Source organism: Anser anser (genome assembly GCF_964211835.1).
Source record: "Anser anser genome assembly, chromosome: Z".
Taxonomy (NCBI): domain Eukaryota; kingdom Metazoa; phylum Chordata; class Aves; order Anseriformes; family Anatidae; genus Anser; species Anser anser.
In genome coordinates, this window is record NC_139723.1 from 75,439,539 (window position 1) to 75,458,247 (window position 18,709).

General features: G+C 40.1%; 1 protein-coding gene across 5 annotated transcripts in view; it reads right to left on the reverse strand.

Moving 5' to 3' along the window:
- SPEF2 (sperm flagellar 2) overlaps positions 1–18,709 on the reverse strand; it is a 69,486-nt gene that overhangs the window by 50,478 nt on the left and 299 nt on the right. For all 5 annotated transcript variants that reach the window (XM_083818520.1, XM_083818519.1, XM_083818523.1 and 2 more), the window contains exons 2-7: positions 18,027–18,129; positions 9,510–9,762; positions 8,019–8,189; positions 5,466–5,606; positions 4,703–4,782; positions 3,540–3,756 (exon numbers count right to left, since the gene is read on the reverse strand). In XM_083818520.1, coding sequence (XP_083674646.1) covers positions 3,540–3,756; positions 4,703–4,782; positions 5,466–5,606; positions 8,019–8,189; positions 9,510–9,762; positions 18,027–18,129 — 965 coding nt within the window. The remainder of the gene's footprint in view (positions 1–3,539; positions 3,757–4,702; positions 4,783–5,465; positions 5,607–8,018; positions 8,190–9,509; positions 9,763–18,026; positions 18,130–18,709) is intronic.

Consider the following 18,709-nt stretch of genomic DNA (forward strand, 5'->3'; position numbering starts at 1 on the left):
CCAGAACTATTTCTGAGTTCTAATCAAAAGCATCAACTTGCCTTTCAAGCCCTATTGCCAAATATCACTCCTAAAGGAGAACCTTAGAGGAAACTTCTGATTCCCTCGACTTTTGATTCCGATGCAGAAAAACTACTATAAAATATAGGTTCAGATTTAAGGACATAAGTTGGGAATTGATCTGAAGAGTTCAAATTAATTTTCCTAAGAACAGAGAAATAGGGTAAAACCACTTAATAGTATTATAAAAATAAATAAATAAAAAGTATCACGTCTTTTATTTTCTTCTAATGTGGTTTATTTTTCATCAGCTCTCTGTGATGGAGAGAGGGCAGAACACACTATATAAATTCACCTATAAATGAAAATTCAAACTTCACTAAGTATAATCATGCCATTATGAAAGAAATAGCAGATTCTACAAAGAGGTCTAGATCATAGATTAGCAATCTATGAATACCTGGAGGGAAGGGTTGCCATCCAGAGGGACCTGGACAGGCTGGAGAGGTGGGTCTGTGTGAGCCTCATGAAGTTCAGCAAGGCCAAGTGCAAGGTGCTGCATTTGGGCTGGGGCAATCCCAAGCACAAATACAGGCTGGGCGGAGAATGCATTGAGAGAGCCCTGAGGAGACTAATAACTATTTAACTATTTAAATAAGTTATTTAACTATTTTAATTGCAATAATAAGAACAACAACCTTCAAATAAATTGAAATCTTTGATATTGATATTAGGGAGAAGCCAATATTTTTCAAGAAAATCTCGTTCCATATTTTTAGGTTCTGTTGTCTTTGCAACTGCTGGAAAAACTACATTCCAATTAAATACTGGTGATTTGAAAAGATTAAGCTGATATAAAATCCCTCAAAGTTTTGCTTATTTTAGCCAAAATGTGCTTTTTCCCGGCACAGTACCTCATGACAGGGTAGTATAATTTTAATGGCAAAGAAACTATCATGTGGTCATCTCAGGCTTTAATTCCAGAGGGCTTCACCCACATGCAAGATCATCTCCCTGCAAAGCTTATCACTAAATGAGGATCTAATTTATAGCGTACTCTTTGTACATTATGTTTCTGTGTACAGAATTATCACCACACATACAACTCTAAAATGGAAAACAATGAAACATTAACAATTTTAGATGCACTTTGTATTTTCATATTCATGCTACATGTCATTTGATATACTTTGGGTAATAAAATTATCCAATAGCACTGCCTTTTGAAGAGTAAATCTGTTCAGATGTCTTCTATATTCATTAAAGCAATGCAGTAAAAGAAGGAATGTAACTTTCTGATAGCTTTTTAAATTCCACAGGGAGAAAATCTAAACACCATTTAAAAATGAGTAGTTAGAACAAATATTTTGTTGAAACGGTGCAGATCAAAGATTCAACTGGGATGAAACTATGTTACTGTCAAACACTTCTATTTTCTGCCTGTGAAAATCTGACTGGCGTCACCACATGCTCCACATAGAGGAGTGCCATGTAATTTTAAAGTATGTTTACTCCTGGACTCAGACTTATACTACAGTTTTCAGTGTGCCAAGATTCAAAAACTGGAACAAGGTTCTTTTAGTAGACGTTTATAGATATGGTCATAAAACACATTAACGCATTCTGAAAACATGCAATTCGTTTGATTCTAGATGATTCTATGGCCTGTCTTCAAGTTTTATGCACTATAAGCATAAAGCCTAATGACTACAAGAAAGCCATGATTTCAGCTTGCAAACCCATTTTAGTTCTGTATCTAATGCAGGGAGATACTAATTTTCAACTACTTTGTATAATGTTTTCAATCTTAAATATATATATATATATATCTTCACTTATTTCATACTTCCTTAAATCAAGCAACATCTAATTTCTGAACTCTCACAGAATTCCAACCAGTAACTTCTTCCCCTGATAATTCAAAACAAAAGTGGCACTAAATAGGTTCTTTTATCTGGTCAGGCTATTGTTTTGGTCAACTGATCACTTGTCTTTCCTTCTAATCCCTGCAGTCCCTTTATTGTCCCTACACCAAAGATTATTTCCTGGGAAGTTATTGTTACTTTTGCCTTGCTTTGTAGCCACACTGGAGAAAGTCTGATTAGAAGAACACTACAGAAACTCCTCCATCTTGAACTGGCAAGGTTTGTTCTGCGGCTGCAGGTGGACCAGCCATCTGACCTGGATAGCACTGGCTGGCTTTGTTGGCTTAGTGCTGCTGTCTCTACCAAACATGCCAATAATGGCTGCTGATGCCACACGGCCATCAGCTGATAACCATGGCTATCGGAACCATTGGTCCAGGCTACTGGGGTATACTGGGGCTGCAATTGATGATGGAAGGTTTGAAACTACAGAGATTTCAGACAGCTGGGTTGCAAAACTTATTCACGATCTATGCATATCAACAAGAACGTTATACAGAATCACTCTGAGTGAGAGCTCAAATACAGCATGTGTGGATAGATATACAGTCTTAGTCTAAGCCACTAGAGATATCCTTAGTTTCCCGCAGAATACAGACCTGGGAGAAATATTGAGAAGTCATTCTAAATGCCTACCCCAATAAACGTACATTTTTCTTAACAACTTCAACAACCTCTCCAGACAATATATGCCAGTGCTTTAAAATATATATATAATTAATAATTTTTCTTTTAAGCGGTGCCATGCATCTTCAGTGCTGTTATTATGACATAGCTGAGGAGACAGGCTCAGCTACAGTGGGTTCAATGTACTTGATCTAAGCTAAGGACTCAAAATGTAATAATACTAAGATAAAAGATAACTAGAAATTACAGAAACTCTCCAGTAAGTTACAAGGATATGTTTGATGCCATCATTTCTTACAGAGAAGATGTGTGAAGTCAATAATCTAAGAGCTACTTTTTGAAAAAAGAGTTTCTGAGGAGGAATCTGAAAAGCCTTATGCTTTCAAGACAAAATTTGAATGGAACAACCTGCAACAACCATTTTTGGATACAACAGAGACATCCTCCCAAGACACACTTTCTATTCCATAACACTTCAAAAATCAAAGCTCTGATCTGCAAAATAAGTATTTTGCTTCTTCATACTACCCTGCACAACCATTTTTAAATTACTCCAGTCTAGATATAAATAACTTATGTTACACTATTGCAAATATAGATTTTCAACTGTCACATTTGTTGGTTTTTAATTACTACCTTCTTCAGACCCAGTATGCATTTTGATAGTTTAAAGGTCACCTTTTTTTTCATTCTTTTCGGGGAAAATAGCAGGCAGGCCTTCAACTGGTTTTTAATCATCTTAGCTCTGCTGCTTTCATTTCAGCCTTTATGATTTATAAGGATGAAGTATGACATAAAAGTGGTGAGAAAGAATAGAAAACCTTCCATAATTTTCAAGGAATAACAATGCATAAAAGTTATTTTCAGAGATAAAATGTATATATCTCCCTTTCTCCTCTCCAAATTTCATTCAGCCCTCAAAAACATGTTACTTTGTAAGTATATATTTAGGTTACTAATTGTGCATGGGTTATGTACTTCTCTTACCTCCTGTGCTTCGTGTGCTATTAACTGTTCCACCAGCATTTTTCGTCGTCTTTTTTCTCGTTGTTCTCTAGCAAACATATCTTCCTCCAAACGTTTTTGAATTTTTCTTACATATTCATCATCTGAATAAATATTTAATAGCTCAGTTGCTGTCTGTGCTGTGGTTTCTAGGGCTGGTACTTGCAATTTCTGTGTTTGCAATGATTCTTGTATATCACTGATTAAAAAGATTAAAAAGAAAAAGTTATTGACTTTATGGGACCTATGTTTTTCAGAGGTGTTTTCATATAGATCACTGTGAAGTTGTATGCAAGTCTGACAAGTGCACAGAATTATCTTGGGCAGCAATGTTCATGAGCATTGTGGCTACTTCTTGTGGCTACCCTTATACCCCACAACCACCACTGAGTCCAGAGAGCTCCAGACTTTACGTAAGCCAACTGTCAATTAGCTCATTTGCCAATATTTAATACAGAAACCTTTCTGCAGAAAGAATTCTGCAGAAACAAGAAATTAGGATTGCAGAATATTAAACGTAGTTTACTCTTTATATATAACCAAACACTCTGAGCACAATTTTGCAGAGTTATTAATCAGACGTAGTTTTCACACAGAAGTATCCACAGCAGCATGCATGAGTGCCACCTCTTCTAAATTTTGTATACATATCACTAAAGGTGACAGAATGCTTATTGCTTATAATTATTCACAAATAAATCAACATCTCCCTCTATATTAGTTGCCTATAAAGCATAATTAAGGAGAAAAGTTACTTTTCTTTGAAATGTGGTGCCATGTATATACATCCACCACCACTCTCTTCTTTCTGCAAGTCTAACCAAAACTACAGACTCAATGACTGAAGTAAACAGAAAAAAAGAGATATACTGTGTGCCCTCTGTTGCTGCATATATTGCAAAAAGGAGAGAGGGAAGGCTGATCCATCCCTAACACAATTATAAAAACACTAGGTAAAAATGCTAACAGCTGGAGCGGGAATACTTGTAATGCTAGCAGACATATAGACAGTCACTCAAAAGAGAATCACAGTTTAAACTAAGCAAGACATTATATTTCCTTCAAGTAGCTGTCTCCATAGATAGTAGGCACCTAAGGTGCCCAAGGTACTGTCTAAGCTTAACAATCTAATATCCAGATATTACCTATCAGAGACTTGGCTGTGTACGGCAGAGAGATTTCCTGCAATAGACTTCTCAAACTTGTTAATTTCCTTGTAAGTGTCCTAAAGAAATAACATAAAATTTAATGTTTTTCTCTTCACAAACTGTCTTAATGAAGCTTCAACTATTTTTTCACAGAGTAAATACTAGGAAATGATTTATGCTTCCTGTTAGTACCACAAAAAAAGTTTACACTGAAAATACATTAAGCGTCAACTAAATCAAGATGAAAGGCAAGACTATTTCCTTCTCCTACTTTTTGTTTCTATTTACTTTTTCCCTTTTTCCTATCTATACCTATGTTCAGACAAAATCCTAAATTTTTGCAGCTGTCCATTTTGCAGAATAATTACAGTTTGCATAGGACTCTACTAGTTCGTATAATTCCCACTATTCAGGGATTTTGAAATAAGATATTGTGGGCTATGTTCTGCTTTTACTAGCTTAAATTTATCCCTAGTAGTTATTCAAGCAACTCTGTTTGGATACTCTACATTTAAAAGCATCTATCTATTTATTTATGCAATAAGAACTTTCTCTTCCTTCAAAACAATTTTTCCTATGTAACAAATGTTGAATCACTCATATTTTGCCCAGTTCACATTGAGTCCACTATATAATTTCAAGAGTTGTATCAGCAGGTTTAGATGGCACAAGTACAGTATTCATAAGTGTAAATGCTCCCAGAAAATAATGTTTTCCCAGTTCATATAATTACCATTAATGAAATATAGATGATAGTTACCTCTGCTTCTCTTTTCTTCTTTAGCAATTTTTGGGCTTCAATAGCTTTTATTGTGTGGTTTGGTCGTGGCTTTGGAACCTGTATAATGGCTGCTTGAATCCTGGCCATTATTTCATTTTGTCTCCTTCTTCCTATGCGATGCTGAATATTCAACATAATGTGTTCAGATACTTGAGTTGAAACAAAACATACTATATTGATCTAATACACTATATATTTACCCATGTAGGAAATGTGATTAACCCATAAGGAAAAAAATCTTTTAGGAAGAAAAAAAAGAAAAAAAAAAGTGACAGACTAGCAAATGATTATTAAAAAAAAAAAAAAAAAAAATTCATTAAAATACCATGAAAGCTGTGGATGAACACCTCCCCGGAGGTGTTCAAGATCAGGTTGGACAAAGCCCAGGGCAACCTGATATAGTGGGTGGCATCCCTGCCTATGGCAGGGATGTTGGAACTAGATGATCTTTAAGATCCCTTCCAACCCAAGCTGTTCTATGTTTCTATGATGAAACAGATGCATTTTAAGTTAAAGCATCACTCCACATTCAGAGTCATTTGACAGTTTTTCAATATGCTAGTACATATTCTCAATAGTTGAGAATGAAGAAATATTTTAAGTACCAGTATCAGAAAATCTGATCTATGCAGTTGGACTGGAAGATCTTTGAAGGTTCCTTCCAACTGAACTTTCCTACCCTATCCTATCCTATCCTAGCCTAGCCTAGCCTAGCCTAGCCTATCCTATCCTATCCTGGCTATGCCTGCGTTAACAAAGGATGAGGTGCAATAAAAGCATGTCTGTAAAAAACAAAACAAAACGAAACAAAAACACAGTTTGTACTCAATGCCTGAGAGGCATTTAAAGGGTTATATTAAATGTTAGCTCTAGTCTAGCACCTGTTTCTGGTTAGAATTCAGAACAGAAACTGAAAAACACACATACTGTGAGGCAATGCTACCACTCAATACTGAGTCTCAGATGATTAAGCATTAGCAAAAATTTAAATAACACCATTAAAGTGCACTACAGATACATGCAGTTAAAAGAAGAGTTGTGTGGGAAAAAAAAATTTTCTACAAATGTTCAAAGAAAGCTAAAAAATAAATATCATATCAAATAGAATTTTAAAAAATTCTTTAAAAAATATCTTGAAAATCTTTGGGATATTGTTCATATTTTCTTTTGTAGATACTTGAAGAGTCATTTCATCATTTTTTTCCATTCTTGTTCTTGCAGTGGCAATAGAATTAATAAATAACCACTGAAAGACGCTTTTAATTAGGAGCTCCACAGAAAAGGATCTGAGGGTGTTGGTCAACAGAAAGTTGAAAGTGAGTCAACAGTGTACCCTGACAGCCAAAATGGCCAACTGTACCCTGGGGTGCATCAGGCACGGTATTGCTAGCTGACTGAGGGAAGGGATTGTCACACTCTGTGCTGCTGCAGCCTCACAAGTACTACCTACAGCTTTGGGTGACACAATATAAGAAGGACATAAAACTATTAGAGAGTGTTCAAAGGAGGGCTACAGAGATGGTGAAAGGTGTGGAGGGGAAGACTTGTGAGGAACAGCTGAGGTCCCTTGCCAGAGGCCCAAAGAGAGCAGGCTGAGGGGAGGCCCCATGGTGGCGTGCAGTTTCCTCACGAGGGGAGCGGAGGGGCAGGCGCTGAGCTCTGCTCTCTGGGGACAGAGACAGGACCTGAGGGAACGGCATGGAGCTGGGACAGGGGAGGTTCAAGTTGAATATTAGGAAAAGGTTCTTGACTGAGAGGGTGGTCGGGCACTGGGACAGGCTCCCCAGGGCAATGGTCACAGCCCCTAGCCTGCCAGAGTTCCAGAAGAGTTTGCACTACGCTCTCAGACAAATGGGTTGATTTTTGGGTGGTCCTATGCGGAGCCAGGAGTTGGACTCAATGATCCGTGTAGGTCCCTTGCAACTTGGGAAATTCTTTTGTTCTTTGATTCTAGCCATACAAAACACTTCTCAAATTAGTCATTTTCTTATTCATCATGGCTTAATATTCCTTGACTAGACTGCCAATTCTTCTGTATAAACTACAGCCTGTACTTTGGAAGAGTGTTCCCATATGCTGAAAAAATAGTTCATCTTTTTGATTTAATGAAAACATCTACACAGAGCTGGAAGATGGAATGAGGCCATCCATACCCACTATAGGTCCCCTTCCTTGTGTCTTTATCCTGCTTCTGAACAATGCTCCATCTTTTTCTTCAAAATTTCACAAAACCTCCTTTATAAGAACACTTTAAACATTTACAGTTGTGAAATTTACACTTTGTCTTCAAATTTATTATGATTTTTCTTGCATGACAACATGCAAATACTCTTAACATAAAGTATGTGATTTTGAAATATTAATGTTTTTAAGGGTCTTAAAAGACTGTATTGGCTATATATCTACACATAAATGCTTACTAAGAGCGCCCTCTTTCTTTGCTTTTCTATAAACATGATGGGGCAGAACAACTATGTATGTGACCTTAAGAAAATACTTCTTCAGAAGTCTCTATTAAATGTAATTAGTCACCTTTTCAATGTCTTGGGCTCTGTGTTCCTCTCGAAGCTTCTGAACTTTCTGTTGTTCTGAAATATGTATACGAGCTATTTTATCTTCCATTGCTTTAGACTTCATTTCAAAATGCTCTGAAACCTGTTGTAGCTGCAAATCTGCCTGACGTGGTGTTAAAGATTTCAAACGCTGAAATTAAATTTCAAGATAATCAAGTCAGAAACAGTAAGAAAAATTGTATTTAAATGTGACAATTTTGCAATAGTTATCTCAAACTGTGTTTTCTGGTGTTAATATCCACAGAACAATATCTAAACATGGTGGAGTATTTTTTTTAAAAAAATAAAGGACCAGCTGTGTTGAAAAGAACTTGCAGAATTGAACTTGAACAATGCCAGATGGAAATCTAAGACATTCAACTTAAACATAAGACAAAGTTTTTTCCCTGGAAATGTTGCTCAATAATTTGCCCAGGTATTTTTATGAAGTCTCCATCCTTGAAGATACTCAGAAACGAACTGGACAAGGTCCTGAGCAACCAGAGTTAACTCTGGTTAGAGGAGCAGGGTGGCTGGATTATGTGACCTCCAGAGCTCCCTTCCAACCTCAACGATTTTATGATGAATGTATCTATTTACAGGAGCAATCTCAGTTGCTTTATCTTCTTTAAGCTATTCATATATGTGAAGGGATGTCGTGGCTGTTTGGTGCTATCTCTGCATTTGTTGGTACACTTTATGTTTTGTTAGGATGTGTGCTAGAAAAAATGTGAAGTTTCACCCAGCTGAATCTGATTCGTGATGTGTGGCTTCTTAAAGATTGCTCGTCCTGGTAACAAATTATGGTCTGCACATGCTGAACATTACTGTTGAAGATGAGAAGAATGTACTACTTAGATAATGCCTTCCTCTTAGATACTCTCTTTGCCTTTTTTTTTTTTTTCCCCTCTTTGCATTATTCAGCATATGGTTACTCGGCCAGCTGGAGTCTAGTATAAATATATGGGGAGACATGTAACAGAAGGAATCAAACCACCATGGCACATTGCTCAACAAACCACCATGGCACATAGTTCATCACAGACTAATTTCCCCTTCAGGAAACATTTATACCTAAGTTCAAACCTCGACCGCAATGCAGTCTGCAATCTGTACTGATCAAATAAGTAAGACAGCAGCCACTGAACAACTACTAGTCTTTGTTGCTATCCATATTTTAAGGCTGGAAAGCAGGTAACACAGAATAAGCCAAAACAAAGGAACACAAAACAAAGGAACAAAAAGGAACACAGGTGGTCATTATCCTCATGAATCACAGATAAACCAGGTAATCCCAGTGTCTATGTATAGGACATGGCAAAGGATTTCATCTTGTCCATAGAAGCACTCTGGTTTTGAAAAAGAAATCTAAAAAGCGGGGAGGTGAAACATGAAATATGCTTGAGAGGTATGTGTAAATAAGCTACCTTATTTTCCTATACATTTATACAAAATTGGCATAGTTAGCTACCTCTTGATACAAAACACTTCCAATAGACTTGAGCCTTGCAGGTGCTGTAGGTTTCATTGCTTCCATGGCTACTGCAGTGAGCTTTGTCTTTCTCTTTTTTTCTAAAGCAATATACAATTCATACAAAAGCTTTGTTGCAGCCCCATGCTGCCCCGTCATGATGTCTTGGGCCACATTCTCATTAAACTGTACATCAAGGAGGTGAAGTGTGGGTTCCAGGAGAGAAAAATTGTTAAGTTTTGCACTTGCAATCCTATGTGATTAAAAACAAAGAAAAAATCAAAACATAAACGTACTTTCAATTCCAACTTGCTGCAATAAGCATTGTCATTATATGTATTTCATATCAAGATAGGAGGGAAAAAAAAAACCACAGCGGACTTCCTTAGAGTGACGTGATACACATTTTGTTTTAGATTTTATACTGTAGTACATGCAAATAGATTGGCCTACTAGGAATAATTTTGGGGAAAAAATAGAAGACATATATATATAAATCTTGATGCACGCACACAAGAAGTACAACTGACAGCAAAAGCTTACTCCAAATTGCAGCTAAAAGTATACCATCTACAAAAGGTACAAGGAACTAGAATGAAGTTTATTAAACTGTATAAAACCATGTGAGCTCTAACCAGCCAAAATACAGGAAATTATATATATATATGTGTATATATATATATATATATATATATAATCTATTAACCCTCAAAACATCTTGTCACATTTCTTCCCCAATAAAAAGAAATGCACACGTGGCTTGGTGTAGTGTTGAAAAATAAAGACTGTGGTCCCAATGAGCAAGATTTTTTTTTTTTCAAAAAATAAATGGTGGATTCCAGATTAATTATTTTTCTTGATGTGTAGATTCTCCTGTGGAAACACTTGAGATCAGTAGATAGGCCAAAAAAAGAAGAAGAAATTATCAATATTTCACAATTAACACACTATCAGATTTCATTCAGCAAAACCATAACTACTGGCTGAGTCAGAACATTTCTATGCTGCTCTATCACTTAACTTCACAATAGTTTATTTACATGAACCAACAAGGTTTTGAGGTTAGTAGAGCAACAGCATAATTCTACAAAAATGTTGAATTTTAACTTGAAGACCTCTTGGTCACACAGAATTCACCGTATTCCTAGATAAAACAGTCCTGGAGTTAATCAATCTCCCTATAACAATCCATGCCTTATTTGTTATACAATTATATATAAATGTAGCTTACAACTATTGAACATCTTTCTGCAATTGATTCAAGATTAAGGTGACACCTACTGTCAGAAGTCTTGCATGCATTGAGAAGCTGTGGTGACATGACCTCTTAATTTTTTTATTGTGTAAACAGATCAGATGGAAATTCTTAAAAACTGCTTGATAATACAAAGATGTTCTAAACCTTATCTCAAAATCATTTTCAGAGATAGACAAAACTATAATATTTCGTTTTTCAAACATGGACAGACTAACTGGAGGATGTTTTCCAGTAGTATTCCTTTCAAAAAGGTAGTACCACTTTCTCAACTATTATTCCCTTGCTTTTACGTCTATATATATGCCCATGTTCTGTATAAAGAACTGCACAACATAAGCAGCTAATATAGTTAAGCATAACTTGAGAGGCATAACAAGCATAACGTAAGCATAACATCATAAGCATAACATAACATAACATAAGCATAACATCAAAATGACCACCCATTCTTTTCAGTTATTACTTTCTAGATTACAGTTGCCCATACTACAATAGGAATTTACATTTCCTCCACTGCCACCCCAGTAGGTACCATCTTCCCTTGGTCTTTACTAAAACATATTAAAGTGATGACAGCTTACCAAATGACCCTTGAATGACATAATACACTCAAAAATTAAAAGTATTACTTTATAGATAACTAGTAAGATTTGTCAAGCACGGGTTCTTACAAGATTCCAGGACTATATAATGACTATTACACAGAAATAATTGCCTTTAATGTGCGGGAGGAATATCCTGGAACTGAGGAAATATTGCCTCAGTTCTCAGTAGCTGTTAAAGGATCTATGTCACTAGCTAATACAAAAGGAAGAGAAGGCAGAAAATATCAAAATATCCTGATGAAGTCATGGAATATCATGGTAAAGAATACAGCATTCCTTCCTCTCATGTTGGATATTTCAGGACCTTAATAATTGTTATGGCATTTTGCTTGACCTCCTCCAATATATCCAGGTCATTCCTGTACTTGGGAACCCCAAACTGGACACAGCATTTCAGATAAGGTCTCACCAGGGCTGAGTAGAGCGTAAGTACCACCTTCTTCACAGAATCAGGGAATGGTTGAGGCTGGAAGAGACCTCCAGAGATCATCTAGTCCAACCCCCCTGCTGAAGCAGGGTCACCTAGAGCATGTTACACTGGATCACATCCAGGCAGGTTTTGAATATCTCCAAAGGAGACTCCACAACCTCTCTGGGCTGTATGTTCTACTGCTCTGTCACCCTCCTCATACATTCCCTTCCCAAGGGACCTTAAAGACCATCTAGTTCCAACCCTCCTGACATAGGCAGGGATGCCACCCACTAGATCAGGTTGCCCAGGGCCCCATCCAGCCTGGTCTTGAACACCTCCAGGGATGGCGCAGCCACAGCTTCTCTGGGCAGCCTGTGCCAGGGCCTCACCACACTCTAAGTGAAGAATTTCCTGCTAACATTTAATCTAAATCTCCCCTCTTTCAGTTTAAAACCATTCCACCTTGTCCTGTCATTATCTGCCCAAGTAAAAATTCACACTCCATCTTTTTTATAAGCACCATTTAAGTATTGAAAAGTTGCAATGAGGTCTCCCCAGAGCTTCCTCTTCTCCAGGCTGAACATCCTTAGCTCTCTCAGCCCTTCTTCGCTGGAGAGCAGCTCCAGCCATCTGATCATCTTCATGGGCCTCCTCTGGACCCGCTCTAACAGCCCCACATCCTTCTCGTGCTGGGGGCCCCAGACCAGGACGCAGCACTGCAGGTGGGGCCTCACAAGGGCAGAGCAGAGGGGCACCATCCCCTCCCTCCACCTGCTGCCCACCCCTCTGTTGGTGCAGCCCAGGACGCAGTTGGCCTTCTGGGCTGCAGGCACACACTGCTGGCTCATGTCGAGCTTTTTGTCCACCAGAGCCCTCAAGTCCTTCTCTATAGGGCTGCTCTCAATGGGTTCTTCTGCCAGCCTGTGCTCATGTCTGGGATTGCCCTGACCCAGGTGCAGGACCTTGTACTCAGACTTGTTGAACCTCATGCGGTTCACATGGACCCACTTCTCAAGTTTGTCCAGGTCCCTTTGGATGGCATCTCTTCCTTCTTTGGTATCAACTGCACCACTCAGCTTGGTGTCATCTGCAAACTTGCTGAGCATGCACTTGATCCCACTGTCTATGTTGTCAATAAAGACATTAAACAGCACCGGTCCCAAGACAGACCCCTGAGGGACACTGCGCATCACTGGCCTCCACCTGGCCATAGAGACATTGACCACCATTCTCTGTGTGTAGCCATCAAGCAAATTCCTTATCCACGGAATGGTTCACCCTTCAAATCCATCTCTCTTCAGTTTGGAGATCAGGATGTCATGTTGGACCGTGTTAAAAGCCTTACAGAAGTCCAGGTAGATGACATCAGTCAACTGATGCAGTCACCCCATCACAGAAGGCCACCAGGTTGGTCAGGCATAATTAGCCCTTGGTGAAGCCATGCTGGCTGTCTTGGATCACCTCCTTGTCCTGCATGTGCCTTGACACTGCACCAGTGACTTCACCTGACTGCTAGGACTTTTCAGATATGATGGAGAGAGGCTTGGCAACTCCACCAGCTAGTGCCCTCAGGACCCTGCGATGCATGGCATCAGGGCCCATAGACTTGTACCTGTTCAGTTTCATCAGGTCATCTCGAACCTGCTCTTCACTTAAGCCGGGAGGGACTTTGCTCCCCCACCCTCAGGCACGCTCCCCCACCTTCAGGTACAGGGAAATGAGAGATGTGGGAAGCCTGACTGGCAGTGAAGACTGAGGTAAAGAAGTTGAGCATCTCAGCCTTCTCCATGTCTGTCATTACCAGTTTTCCCTTCTCATCCATCAGAGGGGACACACTATCCTTGGCCTTTCTTTTCTGGCCAATGTACCTACAGAATCCCTTCTTGTTATTCTTTCCATCCCTTGCCAAGTTCAGTTTCATCAGTGCCTTGGCTTTCCTGATCCCATCCCTGCACACCCAGACAGGAACCCTGTACTCTTCCCAGGCTTCATGTCCCTGCTTCCACTGCCTGTGCATTTCCTTCTTGCACCTCAGTCTGACCAGCAGGTCCTTGTTTAGCCATCCCAGCTGTCTGCCTTCTCTGCTTGCTTACATGGGGAATGGAGAGTTCTTGTGCTCTGGGGAAAACACCCTTAAAGAGTGGCTAGCTCTGTTTTGCTTCTTTGTCCCTAAGGACAGTGTCCCAAGTGAGCCCGTTGTCCTGGTTCCAGTTAGGACAGAGTTAATTTTCCCTCATAGTAGCTGGTAGGGTGCTATGTTTTGGATTAGGATGAGAAGAGCGCTGATAACATGCTGATGTTTTAATTGTTGCAGAGCAGTGTTTACACCAGGCCAAGGACTTTTCGGCTTCTCGCTCTGTCCTGCCAGCGAGCAGGCTGGGGGTGCAGCAGGAGCTGGGAGGGGACAGACCCAGGACAGCTGACCCAAACTGGCCAAAGGGGTATTCCATACCATCTGGCGTCATGCTAAACAATATATAGGGGTGGCTGGCCGGGGTGGGGGGGCCGGCTGCTCGGGGATAGGCTGGGCATCGGTCAGCGGGTGGTGAGCAATTGCATTGTGCATCACTTGTTTTCTTACACATTATTATTGTTAATACTATTATCATTATCACTATTATTATTATTATTGTTATTATTATATTCCTGTCTTAATAAACTGTCTTTATCTCAACTCACCGGCTTCACTTTCCCGTTTCTCTCCCCCACCCCAGAGAGGGAGGGGGGAGGGTGAGCGAACGGCTGTGTGGTGTTTAGCTGCCAGCCGGGTTAAACCACAACACCCGTCCACTAGCTATTTATACGGCTGGAATTTTGCTCTTTGGAAGTTCAGGGTCCTGACTTTGCTCTTTGCCGGGCCCATATTCCTCACGATCAATAACTCAAAATTCAAACTTTGTTGGAGGATGACAAAAGTCAAGATAAGCAGCACATACTGATCTTCCCTCATCCACTGAGCCCATCACCTCATTGCAGAAGACTGTTGTCAGGTTAGTTAGGCATGATTTCCCCTTCATAAAGCCATGGTGATAACTCCCAGTCATCTTCTTGTCCTTAGTATGCTTGGAAAATGTTCCCACACTCATTTGTTCCATCAGTTTTCAGGAACTGAGGCGAGGCTGACTATCTCGTTCATGACCAATTCCTCCTTCTTGCTTTCCTTGAAGAGAGCAGTGACATTTCCAGTCCTAAGAAATCTCCTCCAGTCACCATCACCTTTCAAAGACAATTGAGAGTGACCTAGCAGTGACATCAGCCAGGGCCCTCAGCATTTGTGGGTACATCCCATAGACTTGTGTATTTGTACCTTATTTAAATGTTCCTTAAGCTGATCCTCTTCCACTGAAAGTTTTCCTGCTAGTCTTAGGGGATTGGGATTCCTGAAGGCAAGTTTCACCAGCAGAGACTGAGACAGAGAAGACATTAAGTACTTCAAACTCTTCTTTTTTCCCCCCACTAGATCCTGTGCCCCATTCAGCAGTAAGCTCAAGTTTTTCCTATACTTCATTTTGCTGCGGAGATACCTGTAAAAGCCCTTTTGTTTGCCCTTCATGTCCCTCGCCAGTTTTAATTCTAGATGGGCTTTGGCTTCCCTAAAGCCTCCTGTGTACGCTCAGACACTGTTTTTCAAGTCCTTGTCCACCCAACACTACTTCCACATCTTGTATGCTTTCTTTTTGTGTTTCAGTTTAGTCAAGAGATGCTTGTTCATCCATTCAGGCCTCCTGCTGCCTTCATTGATTTTCTTCACAATGAGATGGATTATTCTCATACTTGAAGGTGGTGACCCTTGAATAAAAATTCAGCCACTTGTCCTGGACGCCTCTACTCTCCAGGAGTGATTTGCATAGGATTCTTCCAAGCAGGTCCCTGAACAAGCTTCTTTCATGAAACCTATGGTTGTGATACTGTTTTCAGCTTGTTCCCTCCTCTCAGAATCCTGAGATCACCATCTCAGGGTCACTGCAGTCAGTGCTGCCCGACCTCCCTCGTTTGTACATATTAGGTCTAGTAGAACATGTCCCTTCTTCAGCCCTTCAACCACCTGTCTCAGAAAGTTATCATCGATGCACTCCAGTATCCTAACAGATTGCTCGTTTATGGCTGCATTGCCTTTCCAGCAGATAACAACTTGTTTAAAGTCTCCTATTCTGACTAAGATCTGTGAACATGAGAATTCTTGCAGCTGTCTCAAGGAGATCTTAGGTACTTCTTCCTACGCAAGAAGGTTTTGGTGGTTCCCATCTCTTCCTAGCAGTCCTCCATCTTCAGAGAGGATCCCGTGATTGTAGAAAACAAATCCCTACTGTTGACAGCAGCTGCACAACCAGTTGTTGACCTGTAAGATCCATCCACTCCCCACCAAGTTCTTCCACCTCACCAGCAGAATTGAGGAAAAAAATGCCTAGAGCCCCACGCCTCTCACTTTTACTCCAGAAACACATGGCCACTCTTAATATACTCCAGGCCTCCATGACGGCATCCTTGGTACCCACACAGAAGAGCAGCATGGGTTACAATGCTAGGGCTGCATGAGCAGTCCTGGACCCAAGCCTCTAGCAAGTAGAAAACCTTCCTAGCTAGCACATGAGGACAGAAGATGGGGGCCTCCATCCGCAGAAGAAAATCTCCCACTGCTATTACTTAGCGCTTCCTGTTGGTGATCCTGTGTGTTCAAGATTAGCCACCTCCGATGCTTTGCTGCACAGCCTCAGAGTCCCCAGCCTCTCATCTGCTACTGAAACTGTTTTGCAGCCGTGGATCAACAGGTAAAGCATGAGCCTTTCTTCTCTTGACAGAAGGCACAAGCTGCCAGTTATCTCCATTTCCCAACCCTACAAACACAGACTCTGACTGCCTCTTCCTCAGTACAGCTGAGGGGTCAAGTTTCTGTATCTGCAGTGTCTCAGAGAAGCTCAAGTCAATCTCCTTTTCACTATCTGTGATGCTGCATCTCCTTCTGCAGCAGTTCTACTTAGTTATACAGATCCTCTGCCAGCACACACCTCTGCAGGCAAAGATACCACCTCCCTCCATCTAATGCTCAGCAAAGAGTCTGGACATCCCTAAAGCCTGAGACATGGAAAATTGTCTCCTTTCTCTGAAGATCAATCTGATTTGAGGTCTGACATTCTCGGGTTGTTGCTCCAGATCACACCCAGATCACCACATCTGCTGAGAACGCATACACTATCTCAGCAGAGTTTCTAAACCCTCTTGCATCTGTTGAAAGGGTGCTTGATCTTTCCTAATGAGAAGTCATCTGGGAACAAAAGTTCAGAGTACCCTTTTACCAGGAATAGTTGATAGAGCTTTTTAGATGTTGCTAGAGCTTGTAGAAGTAAAAACCTCCTTAAGCTATCAGGGGGTACCCTAATGTTCTTCAAAGAGCCCCCAGGAGTGCTTTAGTGTTCTGAAATATTCCCAAATGATCTAGAATTTTGAGAAACAGAAGCCAGAAACTGCTGTCTGCCTATTAGCTGCACTCAAGCTTCCCTCCTACAAGTTGGTAGGACTTGAATAGGAAAGGTTACAAATAAATGAGAAGTGCAGAGAACACAGAAGAGATTCAGAAGGAACAGGAAGAGGATGCACAGCCTGGCACATTTATTCTATCTGTGCACCACAGTCTATCTTTTGCCATAATGGTGCATAAGCCAGGGAACCCCGTGAACTACCTCATGAACATACCAAGCCTCACAGACCTGCAAATTTTTCAGCTTTCTCTTTTGTGGGTTGTTTTTTTTTTCATTCTTCACCATGGATATTCCACCAGATTATTTGTAAATGTATGAATTATTGTATTATCTTTTCCCAGGGCTTTACTCAGAGCCTCACAACACATCACTACCATTTCTATTTTACTGAAGTAAATGTTCACCACCATACCAGACTTCAGTATCCTGGGCTTCATTCAGCTTATGGGGAGAGTGTCAGAATCTCCAGTGTTAAAGACATTCTGAAGGACTTCTATCATTCTGTGACTTGTAGAACCTTTGATCTAGCCTGCTACTATCTTAGTTACAATCAAAATGTGTAATTTTTGTAAAGTAGTATGATCAACTTTGGAAACAGGAAGCTTGGCTGTGCATCAAATAGAAGTAGTCTTTGATTTATTGATAGTTGCATCAAATTTTGGTAAATTCCAGATGTCTTTTCCATTCTGCATTAGCAAATTCCAAGTGAAAAAATGAATATTTTGTCTAATTTCTGCAAGAGACATGTTATCCATATGTACTGACCTGCTCTGTGAAAATTTATTAAAGTCATCCTGAAGGCCATATTTGTGTAGAAGTTCTCCAAGGAGGTAGCCATTAGAAAATTCTTCAGCAAATGATCCTGGAACTAAGTTGTTTATTTTTCCCAAAAAGAATAACATAATTAAAATAATTCATACTTTAATTTTAATATTACCTTTGTTTTTATGACAAAATCAAGTACAAGCCTTACTAAATAATTAAAAAGAAGTTTAGGAGCTGCGAGTGACTTTTTAAGCCAGTAACAGATTTTCTTCCAGTGCAGTTATTTTGCAACATAAGCTTCACGCAATCAATTAATACTCCTTTTCGGTGTTGAAAATCAAACTTTGTCGTGGTTGTCACTGAGACAACGGCGAGAGCTATAAACAACAATTGTTAAGTTTTCTGTAAACTTTGTCGTGGTTGTCATTGAGACAATGGCAACAGTGACAAATGATAATTGTTTTCTGTTAGAAAGTTTAAACAAAGATATCTGCAGCGCTTCCACGAAAGCTGCTTGCTCTCGTGGAACACCTGCTTCTCCAAAGCCAGCCCCACACCTGCCATCCCAAACGGGGCAGCGATTAATACAACCGTGTCCTCTGGAGTGGACATCCATCCTCCCCTCGCACCTCCTGAGGGTCTGTGGCGCCTGACGGAGCACCAGCCCCCCCCCCGCCCCCGAA